This window comes from Triplophysa dalaica, chromosome 17 (genome assembly GCF_015846415.1).
Source record: "Triplophysa dalaica isolate WHDGS20190420 chromosome 17, ASM1584641v1, whole genome shotgun sequence".
NCBI lineage: Eukaryota > Metazoa > Chordata > Actinopteri > Cypriniformes > Nemacheilidae > Triplophysa > Triplophysa dalaica.
In genome coordinates this window covers 17270044-17289258 of record NC_079558.1, presented here as the reverse complement: position 1 = coordinate 17289258, position 19215 = coordinate 17270044, and the positions used below count along the sequence as shown (strand labels likewise).

At 36.4% G+C, this 19215-nt stretch overlaps 2 protein-coding genes and 1 pseudogene across 2 annotated transcripts; all 3 read right to left on the bottom strand.

The window, feature by feature from the left end:
* Nucleotides 1-543: 543 nt before the first annotated feature.
* Nucleotides 544-1149, bottom strand: LOC130438637 (gastrula zinc finger protein XlCGF71.1-like). Its single transcript, XM_056770637.1, has one exon. It carries the CDS (start codon nt 1147-1149, stop codon nt 544-546), a length of 606 nt encoding a protein of 201 aa, XP_056626615.1.
* Nucleotides 1150-1328: 179 nt separating this feature from the next.
* LOC130438633 (zinc finger protein 836-like) lies at nt 1329-3744 on the bottom strand. The gene is made up of 5 exons (XM_056770634.1): nt 3405-3744; nt 2152-2320; nt 1949-2001; nt 1653-1752; nt 1329-1558 (listed from the first exon to the last, which is right to left on the bottom strand). The coding sequence occupies exons 1-5, from the start codon at nt 3594-3596 to the stop codon at nt 1329-1331; spliced, it is 744 nt and encodes a 247-aa protein (XP_056626612.1). The 5' UTR covers nt 3597-3744.
* A 2195-nt stretch (nt 3745-5939) lies between these two features.
* LOC130439447 (endonuclease domain-containing 1 protein-like) lies at nt 5940-6728 on the bottom strand (annotated as a pseudogene).
* Between the last annotated feature and the right edge of the window lie 12487 nt (nt 6729-19215).

Here is a 19215-nt window from a genome sequence, read left to right as displayed (position 1 = left end):
CACTTCATCACAAACCTGAATGACTTTTCTTCTGCGGCGCACTAAGAATGTTTTGAAGACCGCCGGTAACCAAACAACATAGGCACCCATTAACTTTCATGTTATAGACACAAAACCAACAAGACATTACTCAACACATATTTTAAAGTTTCACAGAATAAATTAATATACAGGTTTTGAATGAAATGAGGGTCAAAAAATAAGGACATGCATATGGGGTGATGAAATAGTGAATGTGAATGAAAATATTTCATATAACAATACGGTTTTTAAGACAACAAAACCAAATTACAAGACAGTCGTTTTCTTGCATACTGGCATAAAATGCTAAGCCTATCACAGCTTGATATTTTGAACTAAAAGTTAAGGGAAAAAAAATACTAAAAACATGTTTTATTTCAAATTACACTGCTATCTGTAAAAACTAGTACTTTTACAAGTAATAGAACTTATAACTTTTTTTAAATAAAAATATTCTGTACGTGTTTGTCATATGGCAAGTATTGTGTTTCCAAATAAATCTGGCGTACAAAATGTTCACGATTAGGCATAAACACATTTATGCAGCTTTAGATTGCGGGGATCTGCGTATCGTTTTCCACATTTATCACAAATGTACTGCTTCCCCCCTCCGTGAACATGCCGCTTGTGAGTACGTAGGTGACTGCCTTGACTGAAACTCTTGCCACAGAAATCACAATTGTACGGTTTCTCACCAGTATGGATCCTCTGGTGCAGCTTTAGACTGTTAGTGTTGTTAAACCACTTATCGCAGTAGCTGCACCCGTAGGGTTTTTCGCCGGAGTGTGTGCGGCCGTGGGAAATGAGACTACTCTGCTGACTGAAGCTTTTCCCGCACTCCTTACAGCTAAACGGTTTCTCTCCTGTGTGGATCCTTTTGTGGATCTTCAGATTAACAGCCTGTCGGAAGGTCTTGCCGCACAAATCGCAACTAAACGGCCGCTGGTCCGTGTGGATGCGCTCGTGATTTTTAAGGTTCACGGCGTGTCGGAACGCCTTCCCACACGACGTGCAAGAGTACGGTTTATGCCCTGTGTGGATCAGTTGATGAGTTTTTAGTGTTACGGCCCGTGTGAAACTTTTCTGACAAATTGAACATTGAAACTCTCTTTCTCCAGTATGGGTCATTTGGTGCCTGGCAAGATTTTGCGCAATGTTGAATCTTTTTCCGCAGACGTTGCAGCTGAAAGGTTTTTCACCCGTGTGGATTATTTCGTGGGTCTTGAGGTGTGCAGCTTTTCCAAAACATTTACCGCAGTCTTTACACACAAACGGCTTTTCTCCCGAGTGGATTCGATGGTGGTCTGTCAGGCTTTGTTTGTGAGCAAAAGCTTGTCGCAGAGGACACAGCCATAAGGCTTTTCACCAGTGTGTATGCGTTGATGCGATTTAAGGTTGCCTTGAGAAGAGAAGCTCTTGCCACACTCCGAACAAATATATGATGTCTTTCCATAGACAGTAATGATGTCTAGAGGATATTCACTACCTTCTTGTAAAGCAGACGTTACCTCATCTTCTGAAGTAGCTTTTAAGTGGACTTGAAGGAAATCAAATAGAAAAAAAAATTATAAGCATGAATAGTCATATTAACATAACAATGGTTAAATATTTGTTGAATCCCACTAGCGTACCTGCAGTGATGGACTGCAAGTCAACTTCTCCAAATTCATTTTTGATCGATACAGCCAGTCTAAGAGGGGATTCTGAACCGTCTTCCAAGGCCGTATCAGACTGGGTGCACAAAAGTAGTTTTAAGTCAACATTATACAGGGTAATAAACCAAACATTCAATGCAAAAACATTTAATGCTCCATGTTTACTTTATTTAAATCTTCTGCTAAACTCTCAACTGAAATATAGTTATTAATTTGTTTTCTGTTAGCTCTTTACAACATTACAATTTACAACAGAATATCTTTCAATCTACCTCATTATTCATGTTCAGCATTCTTGCACTTCCATCATACGAATGTTCCTCTTCTATAATGTACGTATGAAAATAGGTTATAAAACATCTTATCATGTAGTAAACATTGTGCGCTTGGATGTAAGTGGACGTTATGCATGCTATGAAGTTAATAAATAAAAGCAGATCTTGACAATAATAAAAATAAGGTTGAGAACACTCACCAAGTCCTCCGGCGGACAGAATGTTCAAGACGCAGCCTGGTCGCTTCGCTCGCTTGCCTGAAAAGGTTTTGCACTCAAGACCCAACAGAAATCTGGTTTCATCTACGAGTTTGATTATTTTGCCAAGCGCCTCGTTGCCCAATATTTCCATAACTGATGCAAACTGCCTCTGAAAGATTCAATAAAAAAACACTAGTAATCTTTAAATATTATATATGACTCATTGTTAATATTATTGTACAAATACCTAGAGATAATAAATTGTAAAAAGGTGGTATCAGATGTTCCCTTAATATACAATCACACTGGATCATTGCCATTATATATTCCATGGTATTTGCACGGTACTCCGACAAAACTTCAAAGATTATCATAGTATTACCATAGTATACCATGTTATTACATTTATTTACATTTATGCATTTGCAGACGCTTTTATCCAAAATTCATTGAAATATCCTTTACATTTATACTAATGTATTGTATTAAAAGAGAAGAGCAAATTATGAATTTTAAATTATGTTTAAAAAAACAGTTATTTTGAAAAAACGTATATATATTTAAGTAAATGGGTCAATGACGTGACATGTATTTTTTGAAATACATGTCATATATCAAATGGATCTACAATATGTCCTTTATAAGAAACCCTTTTCATTTTATTGAAATTCAATAGATTTTTTGAGTTTTGGTGTTTGAAAGACCAAAAATGTAGGTGGTGCGACCGTCCGAACATACAAACAGAGAACCAAACTGAGAAATAAATGTTAATTTTCTCAATAAAATTCTTAATAAAATATTTTGGCATGATTTTATGTTAAATTTCTTATATATGAGGGGAAAAATACTCAGTGCTAAATACATTAAATGTATATTATTTTAAATTAATATATGGTCGCACCACCTGACATTTTCTGGGTGGTAAAATCAGAAATCTTGTTTAATAATGAATTAATGCTCCCTAAAATGCTGTAAAACCAATATAAATCAACAATACATTTTTTTGGACATAAAAATACATTTTCAAACTGTTTTGCTTAAAATATTTTTTTTTCTTCTTGAAAGTCTTATTTGTCATTGACCCAAATACATAAAGTACAGCATGTCAATCAATCTACAGGTGTTCAGACCTGCGCAAACAACGCGCTGATCGTTATACTATATGCACATGCGTTCATTCAGCGCTCTGAACGCGTCACATGTTTAATGTAACAGGCCGCAGATCTATAAACAATATCACTTTATAACCTCACCATTCTGTGCTCCTTTTCCGTCGTTAGTTTTTCATGTGTCTCCTCGTGTTCACATAAGTCGCTTGCAACATAACTAGCATGAAGTACGAGCGTCTTTTCTCCAATGATTTTGCTCATTTCAGCGATCGCGGCGTGAATTAACGCTTCTATTATAGAAGCGACGTGCGTCTGCAACGCTACGGAGCTCGACATTCTGCCAAACGTAAAGCTCTTCGGATCTTTCCTTTACTTTCTGCTTAACTACTTTCTATATATACATGAGAGTTAAGCATTAGCTACTCCAAAACGTGCACAAACATTAGAAAAGATCCTTTAGGACACAGCGACTGCAGATAGCGGAAGTACATCAAACTTGATGAAACTCGGGGTCACAAAATACAAAATAAAAGTTTTATTTACAACAAAAGTTTATATAGTCATATTTTTGTGTATTTGAGTATAAATAAATGTATATTTAAAGTGAAAATATATAAACGTTTATCTTCGACAATATGACTAAATATCATGAAACACTTTTACATTAAGGCATTTGGCAGACGCTTTTACCCAAAGCGACTTACATTGCTTTATCCTATACATTTTGCATAGGTATTTGCAATCCCCTGGGATCTAACCCACAACCTTGTGTTGTTAACGCAATGCTCTTACTACTGAGCTACAGGAAAGCTGTATAATTATCATGTATTATTATTATTTTTTGTAAGCGTTTGAAATAATTAAAAACACAACCAGCAAGAAAACCACAAATTTAAGGAAACCAAACACCTTTTATATTTATAACAATAAAATAATAACGAAATGCATACAGATTTGAACAACGTGAGGGTGAGGAAGTGATGATGTGAGAAGTATTGTACCAAACACTAAATATGGTTAATGTAGCTATTATTTATTTTACAAAATTGTTTGGCAAAAAGACAATCTATAGCGTATCAGCAAAAGGCTTAATTCCAGAAAGCTCAAAGGAAATAAATAATATGTTGACTGTTAGTTATTAATATGTCCTTGGTCTGCTGTTGTTTTTGATTTTACGGCAAAAAATCAGGGTCTTGACACAGAAGCTTTGCTTTGTGTAATTTCACCAAGCTTTTTTATTCTCGTCAGAGCCAAGCTTCAGCTTATGCTGCTTTTCACCAATCATTCCTCTTTGTGTCAACCTGTGTGGCTTTCTTTCTTTCTTTCTTTTGTGGAAGTGGGGGTCATTGTGTCATTGTTGTTTGACTACCAACGTTCTTTCTATGTCTGTTAATACCAAACTACAGCCCAAAGTTTAGCAGTTTACAAGAGATGCTGAGCCATAAACAGGGTCCACTGTCAAGTATCATTCTGCTCTTAGAATGGTTAACTTTCTTTATAATGTCAGCATAAGACTTTCCTTTACATGTTAAGAAGCTGGAGTGGTGTTTTCTCTGCCCCGGGGTAACTTGAAAACGGCAAACAGGGAGTACAGATATTTTCTGTGTTTAAATCAAATTGAAAAGGAGTGAACTTGCTTTTACAATGATGTACTGTCTATGACCTATTGCCTATTCAACAATCTTATTTTACAGCAATGGTTATTTAGAAACTAAAGGGAATAAGGAAGCTTTATTGAAGAAGGATCTGGATCTTCATATTTTCATCAATATGTGTTCATCGATCCTGCTGAGACTCCTGTCTGAGAGATACTGCTCAAGTTATAAGTTGGAATTTTAACTTTATTGCTTGAAAAGCCAGTGAATCATGAATATCAGAGCAAACAGAGTAAACTTGGTAAAATTATAAAGAGTGGGAAACTGTTAAGTACATCTACCAAAGGCATTTGAAAAATGTTTAGAACACAAGATAAAATAGAATGTGACACATGCCTCAAAAACTAGTTTTATGGGCAAAGATTTGCAGTATGTACCTAAAAGAAAAGCTTAAAAGAAGCACCAGATGAACACTGCGAGACCAAGGACAACTGAATCTGAGTCAATAAGATTTAGGCCTTAAAATGAAAACGTTGTGGAAAATATAATGTATGTAAATGCATTTACAAGGTTTGTCATCTCATCTGTATGTTCAGTGGTGTTATGTTTAAAAGTCTGTTGTAATACTAATCTGTATATAAAAATCAAGTCTCCGGTCTACGGATAACCCGACATTCAGGAAGTTATAGCCTGATCATTATATTACAAATTTACAATCACAATTCATATCACAGTTGTACTTATGTCTATTTTGTTTACATAAAGAAAAAACTCTGCAGAATCACAACATTCACAGTACAATAGAAAGTGTTTTATTCTCTTTGCACATATGTAGTTCCGTGATTGAGAGAGAAAACGAAGGATTCGAGAAACAAAAAAAAATTCTGAGTTTGTAAATATATACCGTATAAATAAGAAAAATAGGAGATTAGATACACACGAAAATTGGACGAGGAACATCGTGTTTTCTGCTATACAAGCTGCGATAAAGGTTGATTTGTGACAGTTCTTTTAGTTGCATGTATAGGTGGGTTTTTAGGCTGGGTTGGTATGCTTGGGTTTATTTTTTTGGTTGAAACATATGTTAATTAATTGTTAATTCCTTCACACGGTCATTGTTGTCTGGTCCTAGCCCTGCCATATGTACTGACTGTTCTTTAGTCAGCAGGTGGCTCTCCAGTAATACTTTGATACAGTGACGTTATTTTGACGTCAGGAAGTACCCCAGTCAACAAATAATCCACTTCACAGGATTCAAGGTCTTTAATCACGGCTTTCTCATGTTTCAGCCAAACATTCTGATTGAAAGTTGAATTCTGCGGAGCAGCGTTGGTCAGTGTGGATGTGGCCAGCATTGACAGATGATTGTTGGTGTGAAGTACTGGAGAGAGGTGACCTTTACTTGTGTTGTTATAATTTTTACTAACAGCTCGATTTATACCAATATTTTTTACCAGAACCTTTAGGCCGCATGCATGGCTCAGGATATCCATCCAGCTAAAGGAAAACGAAGAAACGGAATTTTTCAAAATAGACATCAACTTTTGAAGTAATATTACATTTTTCTAGAAGTTCAGACATGAGCTAGAGCACAGAATGTACAAAAACTACAAACTTCACCTTTAATCTTATTTCCGTAAAATGGATCAGCACATCTAATGTCACATCTCCCAATATTTGGGCTGCCAAACACATACACAGAGAAGATGGGAATCTTCCAGGATGTGCTGTATAAAGTTGCAAACAGATAAATTTGCTCAACCTTGTCCTCGGGAAGACACCGGCAGATGTGCTTGACTAACACGCCTGCTGGTGGTTTGAAGTCAGGGGGTGTGTCGCCCAAAAAGAAGTTTGTGCATTTACTAAAATTCATCTCCAACTTCACTCAAAGTGAAGAAACGTACAGAAGAAAGTAACTGAAAGAAGTGAAGGTATCTGATAATGAACCTCTAAAATTCATCGTCTTCCCGAGGACAAGAAGAGAGAATGCAGAGAGGAGGTTAATGCTGTCCCTTATATAGTGCTAGGGCAGGGACAGGGAATAACGGGGTTCAAAGATTCTCTTGGTGTTTTATATTCAGTGTAAATTTGTGTGAACACTACCCAAAATCTTTGCTTGATATACATGAAATATGTCTCAGATTATAGAGAATATAAAATTATGACATTACACAACCCCGCACAGTAAAATGTCATCAGGTAATGCCTTTGTTACTGATAATAAAAATCACTGTACTATATAAATAACTAACAATCGATAATGAAGAAATGAAAGGGCAGGAACAGAGACGAGACCAGAGAGATTGTATTGAAAGCCATAAGGGCCAAAATAAACATAAAACATGTGGCCCTCTCCACATAAAACAAGAGGTTCTGTCATGGTTCTGCTGCTAGGTCAAGACAATAGACCAACTACAGCTTGGTATTTTATGGCAGAAGAATAAAAATCCTAACAATTACAATAGGAACCATTATAAATCAATTTACCAATCAAAATACTGTATTTCACTCATGCCCATGCTTTTATCTATGTAGAGCCTATAGTTGTCACGAACTGCTCCGAGACCCAAGGGTTGCAGATCTAAATGCAGCTTTATTAAAGGAGATCAGGTACAAACAGGCAATAAGTTCAGGGCTGTACAATCAGAAAAGGGGTCACAGGCAATGGTCGAGGAAGGCAGCAAAGGTTCACAAAAGACAGCTGTGCAATCCAAGGTCCAAAAACACGGTGTAATCCAAAACAATGAACGAATGCTCATAAATGCAGTTGACACAAAAACAAGACTTCGCCCTTGAAAGAGAGAACGCACCAGGCTTATATAGACTGAAATGACAAGGTAAACTAAAAACAGGTGAGGGTGATCAGTGTATTATGAGTCCAGGAAATGGGTTATGGGAAATGTAGTGTGCAATGACAGTCCATGTGATGAGAGGAGTGTCCTCTAGTGGATTTGAGAGTGGACACCTGGTGACTGTGATGATAGTAAATAAGATTCATATACTGTTTACTCAAAGAGTTCAACTAAAGATGAAACAACATATAGACAAAACAAACAAGCACACATGTTAATTACACAATTATTTATTAGAATGTATACTACAAAATTAATTTGCATATTTCCCACATCAGCATAATTTGCCTGTGTTGAATGAAAAGTTTCTTTCCATTGCAAATTAGTATAGTCATTGAATGAACTCAAATATGATTAGGATATGGAGAGATAATGTACTATTGAATTAAAAGATCTTGGATTATTACATGTAAAGACAAATTATTTCTGTAATATGAGGAATGTCATATAAAGCTTTGTAAAGAAGGAACACAATTTCCTGATTAAAAAAATATGACATCTTTATAAAATACATATAAGCGATTGACACAAAATGTAGTTTTAATCTAAGAACTTTTAAAGATTTGTATATGAATATCAGTTTTTTTTTTATGCTAATACCAAACACTACAGCAAACTGTTGGATGTAAAGCATCATTTTTACAGTATTCGTATATGACCTAAAAATCTATTATATGGTGTACGCTTTTTAATCCATTATAAATGGTATAAGTGTCCATAATCTGTACGCTTTTTTATAGGATATGTAGTGGACTAACATGAAACACAGAAGGTAATTCTGGCCAATAGATGTTATGAGTTAAGAGAACCAATGTGGTAAAACATAAACTAAAATCAATCCAAGAAAGTTGGACCATGTACCTCTACTATAACTTGTCTCATCCCCTCCACTTTCTTTCTTCACAACTTAGAAACAAAAGTATTAAGAAGATGTTTAAGATGTCATCCTGGATCTGACATTTGAGGGCATTGAAGTTCATTGATTCATTCTATAGTGCTGTCAACATCAGATTTAATCTGCAGAGAAAAGGTAATAAAATGTTTAACAGGGTATTGTTGACAGATTTATAATGAATATGACAAAGTGTTTATTTGTCCTTTACTTACTGTTCTCAACATGTCTGATGTTGTAAGCCACAGGACCTTTAATTGTGAAGCCAAGATAGAAAGACACCTCGCCTTCTCTGTACACAATAGCCGGTTTGTAAGGGCTGACTTGAATCTGTTGCCCATCTCTAACAGCAAACACTTCACGTTTTTTCACCTCCCCGTTGATACGCTGAAGACAACTGACTTCTACATTTTCATCTCCATTAGTGAGGAGCTCCAGATCAGTTTTACTCAGTTTTTTGTGGACCAGTCTTTGCAAACCACTTCCTTTCCCTAAGAAGAACAGAGGCACCAGGAAGCGACTGCGCAGGTATTTCTGATACAGTCTCTCATATGATTGTCTCATATATTGGACACAGTTTTCAAGGTTTGGAGAGTCTTGGTTTACTGGCTGTGCTTCATCCGGCCAAAAGAGCAAAAGAATCAAGAGATAAAACTCTGGGCTTCTGTGTTTTTCTTCTGTTTTCCAAAGCTCCTGTAACCTGGCCTGAAGATCCTGAAGATTTTCACATGGCTTATCAAACTGACTCAAGATGATGTTGGCAAGAGTGTAATGAACCATTTTGGTTTCATTATTGGACTGTGGATTTGCAATTGCATTCCAATTTTGTTCAAGGACATTGATGTCAGATTGTAAGAAATGAAGAAGTCCTGCAAAAGACTTCATTCTTTTCTCATTTAGGGTCATTTCACCAGTCTGCTCACGCTGTTTAAAATAGTTCATGTAGCACTTTTCAACATCTTTACATAAGAAGGCTGGTTCCTCTTGTTTGCTGCTTGGTCTTGAGTATACCAGATACCATTCAAAGAAATCATATCTGGATTCAATATCACCTCTGAGACCACTGATGTATTCTTGTTCAAGATCTTTTTTTTTATTCATTTCAAAAATTACATTGCAAACCTGGAGAAAACCAAGCAGGCCCCTATTATTGAAACTGGTGTCCTTTTCGGACTCAATTTCCGCCGCTTTTGCTACATCTTGAAATGCATCAATGGCAGACTTTGCAATGTCCAAACACACTTTAATGTCTCTGTTTGGATTCTTAAAATGACTTTGCAGGTGGCTTTTGTGAACTTGCCCCAATGTGTCCTTTACATGAGATTTTTCTTGATCTCGGTTAATAGCATTTACTGCCCATTGTTCTGCCTTTTCATATTTGTTCCTCTCCTGTACCTTAATGTAATACAAACGTGCAAGTGTTTGAGGATAAAATGGGTCTGTTGAGAAGAGAAATGAAGCCGACTCCAACAAATCAATGCACTGCTTAGTATTATTTTCCCCTTCATCCAAGATGTCAAGAATCAGTTTGGAAAACATTTCCTTTCCCATCAGACCCTCAGGCCTTGTGACTAACATGCTCATGCAAAGTTGTTCATAACTGATCTCATTAGATTTTACCATGCTGTTCAAGAAGTCAAGAGCAATGTCAGATTTCTTCACATTGTGATCAGTGAACAGTTTTAGACAGGCATCAGCTATCATTGGATGTGCCAGACGTATGCAGTCGGCTTTCTGTTCTCCATCTGAGAAAATAACAATAAGATCCTCGAAAGGCTTCAGTATCATTTCCAGTGAAGGTTTTCCCTCATCAGTGGGCCATTCTGATTTACCAATGAATCTCTTGCAGAAAAACTTAGACAAGTGTGAACCTGGAACATATGAATTTATCAAAGCCAAAAATCTAAACAGTCTTGTTCCGCTTGACTTTGAGTCGTTTTCAATATGATTCGTTATTTCATCTGTGATCATTTTCTCTGCATCCTCTCTCTGGAAACCTCTCTGCATTATGTTAAAGGAATGCAACTTCTGTGACATTTTCTTGTATTCCCTTTTCACCTCCAGTGACTTCTGAGCAAACCTCTTCTTCTCATCTGGTAAAAGTTCCATTTTAAGTTTCACATCATCTGGTAGTCGAACGGTGCTCTTGCTTACAGAATTGATAATGATGAATGCTGGGTGATCAGCATGCTTAAGCTTGAATTGCAGAGTCTTTAATAAGATGCGTAGTGGCTTGTCATCTTTGTTATCCAACAGGAGAAGAACAATTTCTTTATGTGTCTCACTTGTATTAAATGATTCTCTCGTGGTTTTAAATGTGAACTCCTCACTCAAGTCTGACATCACCTCATGGGCCAGTGTTGATCCGCTGCTGTTTTTGTGGTGCAGATTAATGGTTGTAACTTTCCTTTGGCTTTTCCACTGTAGTAGGATCTGTTGCAGAACTTTTTCCTTGAATTGTTCTGTTGTCTCTTCAGAGAGATTTGGGGGAATTATCATTGTGTCGGTTAGTGTGAAGTCTGTTGGGATGCAGTTCAAAATGATCACAACTGGAGTGTCTGTATTGATGCCCCTCTTATGAATTTCTTCAATCAGTTTATTACAGAGAACATTCTTCATTGCCACATAATTGTCCATCTTTTCCCTGGTGTCCAGTAACAGCAGCACAGTTCTACGATCTTGTTTTGCATGTTCTTCATTAGACAGTAGAAAAAGGTCCAGCACTTGTTTTGACAGGTCTGACAGCTTAGTTTTTAGATCTGAATCGATCGCTTTGGCACATCTGAGATCTTTCCGGAAATGCCAAAGCACCTGCATGGCAAGAGTTGACCCTCCACTGCCAGACTGGTATCGTAAAGGAGCATCACTGATAAGAGCGCCTTTTCTTTTTCTTTTCTCAACTAACTGTATTAAATCGTTGAAGCCGTCCCTTTCGACTAGTGGTACTACTGTCGGCTGATTCACTGATGTGTAAAATGTCAGAAACTTTGGTGGAGCTCCTCTAAGAAAATCAATCTGCTGCTGTCTCACTCTGTCATGGTTAATGTCTTCAGTCTCAAACATGTCAGCCCACACAACATCAAGACATGAGAGAGAATCTCTAAGACTGGTTGGAACTGAGATAGTTTCATTGTCTGTGGATGAAGGCACGGTGTACATTCTCAGTCTTGTTTAAGTTTGTCTTTTTTTCTTTCTAGTGGAGTTGTTTGTGTGAAGGGTCTCGAAATTGTTGTTCAAATAAGTTTTTATTCTAGTGCCAAGGAGAAATCAATATACCTGGAAGAACGAGATACGTATCATTCTCATGCAAGAAAAAAAACATATAAAAGATTAATAAATAAAAGATTAATGAAGATGACACCTAACAGAGATTAAGAAAAATACACTTGACATTTATTATTTTCTTTAAATAAAACGATCTGTCTCCTGCATCCCTGCAATATTCCCCAATTAACTTTGGAACCAAACCTTCAGCCTTGCAAGTATTTGCTCTGTGGAAATAATACATTTGATCAATTAAATAACATATAATAACAGAGAGAAGATGTTTCGTATCAGGCGTAATCAAAACAGAGAAAATACGCAAAATCATACTAAAACACAACGACTGACAATGAGCAGAAGAAACAGAAGTATAAATACACAGAATGATGATCAGATAACTAGACCAGAAGCTCCTCACTGCAGAACACAAGGTCCAGGGTTAAAGGTCGGATACAGATCCAGTCTCCTCCCACTTTATTCTGAGTGTCATACATGTCATTGTTGCTCTACCATTTCTGCATTACATCGTAACTAAAGTAAGTTATTCTTTTGACGGAAAAACAAACTTGCTGAAAACAAACTTTACTTAATTACTTGTTTTATTAGATGTAGGGTTTGGTTTAAGGTTAATATATATTTAACTCTGATAATGCCTACACTAAATTATGGATCTATCTCGACTATTAATCAAATATAGACTAACATTAATAAAAGCCAACATTTCCACCCACAGGTTGCAACTTACTCGCCAAATTGCGTCAAAGTGGGAGGAGATGGATCTGGACCCACTCTTGTTCCCTGGACTTCGTGATCTATGAGGACCATCTCCTATAATGGACATTTGCCCCAGCAGCAGTGTATTGATATATTTACAATGTTAATAACTGAGGAAAGCTGTCACAACAGACTGAGAAAAGGGTTCATTTGAAGCACATCTGTTTTTCCTACAATTTCAGAAGTTGAATCACTTTTATATAATAGTGAAAAGCATGAATTGTCTTACCGTTCTGTTGACAGTCAGCTGTTGTCCAGTACTCTGTAGCAACAAATGTTCTCTGAACCTTTTATGTGCAAATTTTTTTGTAAAATCCCTCCCTCTTTGTGTCATAAACATGTTTTATTTTTTTATGAAATAATGACTCGCTCAGAAACAGAAATACATTTTTGTGTTTGATTTGCACAATTTAATTTGCCATTCACCTTTATGACATCAATACATTCTGTCAAGTTGATGCATTTATCAAAGACAGTTTTAAGCAAATTTTATAAAAATTTTGTCAACGTAGTTATAGATCTACTGAAAGAGGTCAAAGTTATTTAGAGCAATAATCATAAAGTAATTGCATTTCTCTGAAAATGAAAGTAAGAACACAGTAGTACCTGCTATGAAAGTGGCAGATTTATACACAATATTCTTCTAAAAGCTAATTCTGATGTTTGACAAACAGTCATCAGTAGACATTTACAGTATTCTTTTTATGTCACGGCTAGATATACCAGGAGCCTGGGAGGGATACATAAACTGGAGACTGTTAATTCAAACCTCACTAAAATGAGACTATTTTATAGTGGCTATACTTACATTTTATTACAAATTCTATAAAAATCATGTAAGCGTAGTTATATATCTAACGAAAAGAGGTCAGAGGTTCTTTCAAGCTATAGTCATAAAAGTAATTGCATTTTTATGGAAATGAAGGTTAGAACACAAAAGCACCTGCTTTGAAAGTAATAGATTGACATAAAATATTCTGCTAGAAACTTATTCAAATGTTTGATTACCAGAAATCATTATGGCATGTAAATGGGTTAGCAGAGGAATTCAAAAACGTATTTCATCTCAATAAATAACTGATGAGTGAAGATGATTTTTTAGATAATTTATTTCCTTTAATTTGTGGATATTTGACAAATATGCTGTTAAATGTTTTTGTACAAAACATAAAGTGTAACTAATTTCACATTTTTACTGAACTGTACTGAAAATGTGTTCTGAAATGGTGTGACGGCAAACATTTAGAAAAAATATAATAATAAATAAATAGCACATGAGAGCTTTATCTTCATTGTTAGACATTCATAGTATTATCTATATTTTTAAGTTATGGTTAGATTTACCAGGAGCCTCGGAGGGATACATAAACGGGTAACACGGGTAACACACGGAGGAGGAATGGAGATGCACGACAAACGTAAATCCAAGTGCAAAAGGGGTTTAATGACAACAGACACGGGACCATACAACCAGGTTTACATTACAATACTCGACAAAGAACTAAGGAACATACAGGGCTTAAATACAAGGGGAAACCACTAAGGGAAAACAGAGTCAGGTGCGGGACTAATTAACAATGAGGAGGGACAGGTGAAAACAATGAACAAGGCAAAACACATGAGGAACACTGGCTGAAGTGTTACAAGAAGCTGCAGTATATAGTGAATGTAAATACTTCAGACGGAGGTGTTCAAATGTACTTCGTCAGACTCGGGCTCAAACTGCTAAAATGAAATCCCCGCCATCTCTATCTATACACTGTATATAATATGTAACCTGTAAACCGTAATCCAGCAATGATGGTAGGCATTCCATTTGCGACACATGATGAATGCTGTAACAAATTCAAGGAATGGGAAGAAGTAGGTGGGAATTGGCGAACGTTCAACATCTTTTAATAAAAAATAAACAAACCATAAAACGAAAGTAAAAACACAAACATAACATAAAATCCAGGCCTGGTCCTCTCTCTGGTCGCTCGACCTTTTATGCTTCCGATCTCCTCCAAAGAGATGCGATAACATCCGTGCAACGCGCAGCTGACACACAACTCGCTCTTGTCCTGCATTTCTCATTTCAAACGCGTTTGACCAATCACAGCAGACTACACCACCTGACCAATCACATGAAACTTGGCTAGCGGATAGGAGGGGATTTGACAGGTGAATCGAGGAACGAATCATTTGAGAGTCAGTCGTAGAAGTAGAAGTAAGGTTAGAATAACACCTAATTTTACGACATAATAGTGTTTTTACACCTTCTATGTACATAAACTTGTTGTTTGACAATCCTTAAACCAAAGTAGGTCCTTAAAAATCATATGACCTCTTGTGGACCTCAGATACAACAGCAGACATGAATTTTGTCCCAAAATATACATAAAATCACGTGAATCGGTGTCATTTGTAATCTTTTACACCTCCATATGAAAAAATGTGTGTAGTATGCTAAGCATTTGCCACAATAAATTGTAGTGAAATTATTAGATATTGTGTTTTTGAACATTAACATAGCTTGTCAGTTTACAATATTTAATACAACAGAATACGGCAATGTACATAAAAATAGAATTCCCATAATACAACCTACAACTGCTTACTATCACTATATACATTAATATAGGCTACTTTAGTAAACACTTGAGTAAATTAAAGTATTTTTATGTGTGCTAGTACTTTAAAGGTTTAAAGAATGTGTCTGCAGTTTTAAAGACCATAATTCCTCTTCCTCTTGTATTTTGAAATGCGATATTACATCTTTAGTTAAAAAAATGTATACAACAAAATGGTATCAATAACTATACAAGGAAAGTAATCTGGTACGGAAGGCTCAACACAGTATCCATATTATTCCCAGACAAAAGGAAATATTACAAAAAAACAAAGCAAAACATAAGAAACAAAAGAAAATTATATAAAAATAAAATAATGACAACATATACAAAAAGAGCTTCAATAATTTTAATGCCTTTTGACTTTTCATGTTACCAAGGGAATCTGAGAAGTATTTTAATCCTTTCTAAATACAAAAAAAACAGGCGAGGAGATTTAAAATATCTGCATTTGTGTATAAAGTGTTTTGCTAATAATATGAATCAGATTGTTCAAAACTGAGCACCCTTTGGTAATTCCAAACAGTATAACTTGTGAAGTGAGAGTGAAATCACACCAAATATACCCCTTTCTACCATCCAGTCCTACAAAGCTTTCCAGAAAGCCTGAGACATCTACAGTGGGTACGGAAAATATTCAGACCCCTTAAAATGTTTCACTATTTTTTATTGCAGCCATTTGCTAAAATCATTCAAGTTCATTTTTTTCTTCATCAATGTAAACACAGCACCCCATATTGACAGAAAAACACAGAATTGTTGACATTTTTGCAAATTTATTAAAAAAGAAAAACGGAAATATCACATGGTTCTAAGTATTCAGACCCTTTGCTCTGTATTTAGTAGAAGCACCCTTTTGATTTAATACAGCCATGAGTCCTTTTGGGAAAGATGCAACAAGTTTTTCACACCTGGATTTGGGGATCCTCTGACATTCCTCCTTACAGATCCTCTCCAATTCTGTCCGGTTGGATGGTTAAAGTCGGTGGACAGCCATTTTTAGGTCTCTCCAGAGAGTCTCAATTGGGTTTAAGTCAGGGCTCTGGCTGGGCCATTCGTGAACAGTCACGGAGTTGTTGTGAAGCCACTCCGTTATTTTAGCTGTGTGCTTAGGGTCATTGAATTGTTGGAAGGTAAACCTTCGGCCCAGTCTGAGGTCCGGAGCACTCTGGAGAAGGTTTTAATCCAGCATTCATCTTTCCCTCGATTGCAACCAGTCGTCCTGTCCCAGCAGCTGAAAAACACCCCCACAGGATGATGCTGCCACCACCATGCTTCAACGTTGGGACTGTATTGGACAGGTGATGAGAAGTGCCTTGTTTTCTCCACACATGCCGCTTAGAATTAAGGCCAAAAAATTCAATTTGGTCTCATCAGAGCAGAGAATCTTATTTGTGTGTTTTTTAGCAAACTCCATGCGGGATTTCATGTGTCTTGCACTGAGGAGAGGCTTCCGTCGGGCCACTCTGCCTTAAAGCCCCGACTGGTGGAGGTTGACTTTCTACAACTTTATCCCATCTCCCGAATGCATCTCTGGAGCTCAGCCACAGTGATCTTTGGGTTCTTCTTTACCTCTCTCACCAAGGCTCTTCTCCCCCGATAGCTCAGTTTGGCCGGACGGCCAGCTCTAGGAAGGGTTCTGGTCGTCCCAAACGTCTTCCATTTAAGGATTTAGGAACCTTAAGTTCAGCAGAATTTTTTTGTAACCTTAGCCAGATCTGTGCCTTGCCACATTTCTGTCTCTGAGCTCTTCAGGCGGTGCCTTTGACCTCATGATTCTCATTTGCTCTGACATGCACTGTGAGCTGTAAGGTCTTATATAGACAGGTGTGTGGCTTTCCTAATCAAGTCCAATCAGTATAATTAAATACAGCTGGACTCATATGAAGGAGTAGAACTATCTCAAGGATGACAAGAAGAAATGGACAGGACCTGAGTTAAATATATGAGTGTCACAGCAAAGGGTCTGAATACTTAGGACCATGTGATATTTCAGTTTTTCTTTTGAAATAAATCTACAAAAATGTCAACAATTCTGTGTTTTTCTGTCAATATGGGGTGCTGTGTGTACATTAATGAGGAAAAAAAAAGAACTTAAATGATTTTAGCAAATGACTACAATATAACAAAGAGTGAAAAATGTAAGGGGGTCTGAATACTTTCCGTGCCCACTTTAACAAGTAAATAATATATGTTCTCAATCTTCAGATAATTGTTTGCATAAATGATGAGGCACATTTTCTAAATCAAATTTTGAATGTAAAAATGTATTGGAGCTAGATGTGTTTTTTTATTTTTTATTATAATGCATAACTTACATATTTACATACATACCGAATACAATCAGGTTCAATTAATTTTAATAAGTCTGTGAATAAATCATCGTAATTAGTCAAAAAGTTACACATTTTTTGTTATATACAAGTCTGAGATGAGACAATTGAGTTAACTTCGGCACTGAAAATTGGAAAATATAAAGGGGATTTCAGCCATTTTTGTTTATGAATAAATCATTTTGTGTATAAAATAAAATAATTAACAACATTTTCAAGAGAGCGTCTTTCAGGGCATTCATAATAGAAGATAATATCTTTAAGAGTGAAACTATGGGATACATGTCAATATTCCGCCTCACCTTGTCAGGTTTTTCTTGGTCTAGAGGTGGAAGCATACAAGGTCATTTGTTTTATGTGGAAGAAAGACTATTTTGGCACCTATTTGTCGCCATACTCTCTGTGTCCGGTCTTGTCATTGTTCCTGCCCTCCTGTTTCCTAGTTGTGTTAATTGGTTTATCCCCTGTAACCTTTCCCCTCTTGATTTGGTTCCCTTTATAACGACCTTGTGTCGCTTGTCTTATGTTGGTTCATTGTTTGTCTCTTGTGTGTGCGCGCGCGCCATGTGGGAGAGTTCTTGGTCCTTGGAGTTACGTTAGTCTAGTTTATTGCAGTTTAATGTCAAGTGTTGTTATGAGTTTAGTCTAGTCTAATTAGGACATGTTCCTGTTGTCATGTCTTATGTTACCCCCTCGTGGGTGTTTGTTTTGCATTTTATTATTTATTAAAGTCTTGTTAAAACCCCTTACTTTCCTGTCTGCACTTGGGTCCTCTGTCTCTCACCTCACCTCACCCACCCTTAGTGTTTCACGACGATACATTTATGGGGCTAAACAAATACAGTATATGCTTAAATCACTCAAGAATTGTCTTAAAAACACAATCATAAAATAAATGTGTGGCTGTTTCTTCCATAAGGCCACAAAAAGAGCAATTTTTATCAATATCAGAATATATGGAAATAGGAAATTAACAGGATATATTTTGTGAAGTAATTTGAAATGTACCTCCTTAACCTTGTTAGATATACAAAATTTACTAGGCAAAAGCCAGGCTTTTCTCCAATTTACAGTCAATACGAAAGAGCCAGTAGAATTTACCCCATGAACTAAGTTTTTCTTCTTTTCTTTTGAAAAAGTCTACAAATGTGACTATTCAATTTCCTATCAAGAAGGCCAAGACTCCCATAATATAGAGAAGGATAAACACTGTGACCTTTAGAAAATCTAAGGTGGTTACTGACTATTTGAACTAAGCCTGATGGCATAGCTCTTACCAAAGAGTTCAATTCCTTTGATGGGACTGGAAAGTTATGGAGATTAAAAAAATCATAATTTAGAATATTGCCCGAATCATCAAACAAAGATAAGATGCAGTTGAAATTATTGTTAAACCATCTAGGAAAAAAAGAGATTTATTTCTTGTGGTTATATCACCATTATGCCAAATAATTACTTTGTTGGGAGAAAAGTCATGAACGAAACACAATTTCCACGAGAGAAGGCATTGCTGATGAAAGTAAATTCCTGAAAGAAACTGGCGCAAGACCAAGATTTCTGCTGACCTAATGGACTACTAGTCACTACTCTCCTCTGCTAGTGTTTCCACAGCTAAAAGGTATTTCTATACCAC

What these genes read in the sequence shown, in the direction of transcription:
- LOC130438637 (XM_056770637.1), bottom strand. Translation starts at nt 1,149, where the DNA reads ATGACCCATACTGGAGAAAGAGAGTTTCAATGTTCAATTTGTCAGAAA.
- LOC130438633 (XM_056770634.1), bottom strand. Translation starts at nt 3,596, where the DNA reads ATGTCGAGCTCCGTAGCGTTGCAGACGCACGTCGCTTCTATAATAGAA. An exon ending in CGGAAAAGGAGCACAGAATG is followed by an intron (nt 2,321 to 3,404) that starts GTGAGGTTATAA and finishes TGAATCTTTCAG; the next exon opens with AGGCAGTTTGCATCAGTTAT. An exon ending in CTTGCAGTCCATCACTGCAG is followed by an intron (nt 1,559 to 1,652) that starts GTACGCTAGTGG and finishes ATTTCCTTCAAG; the next exon opens with TCCACTTAAAAGCTACTTCA.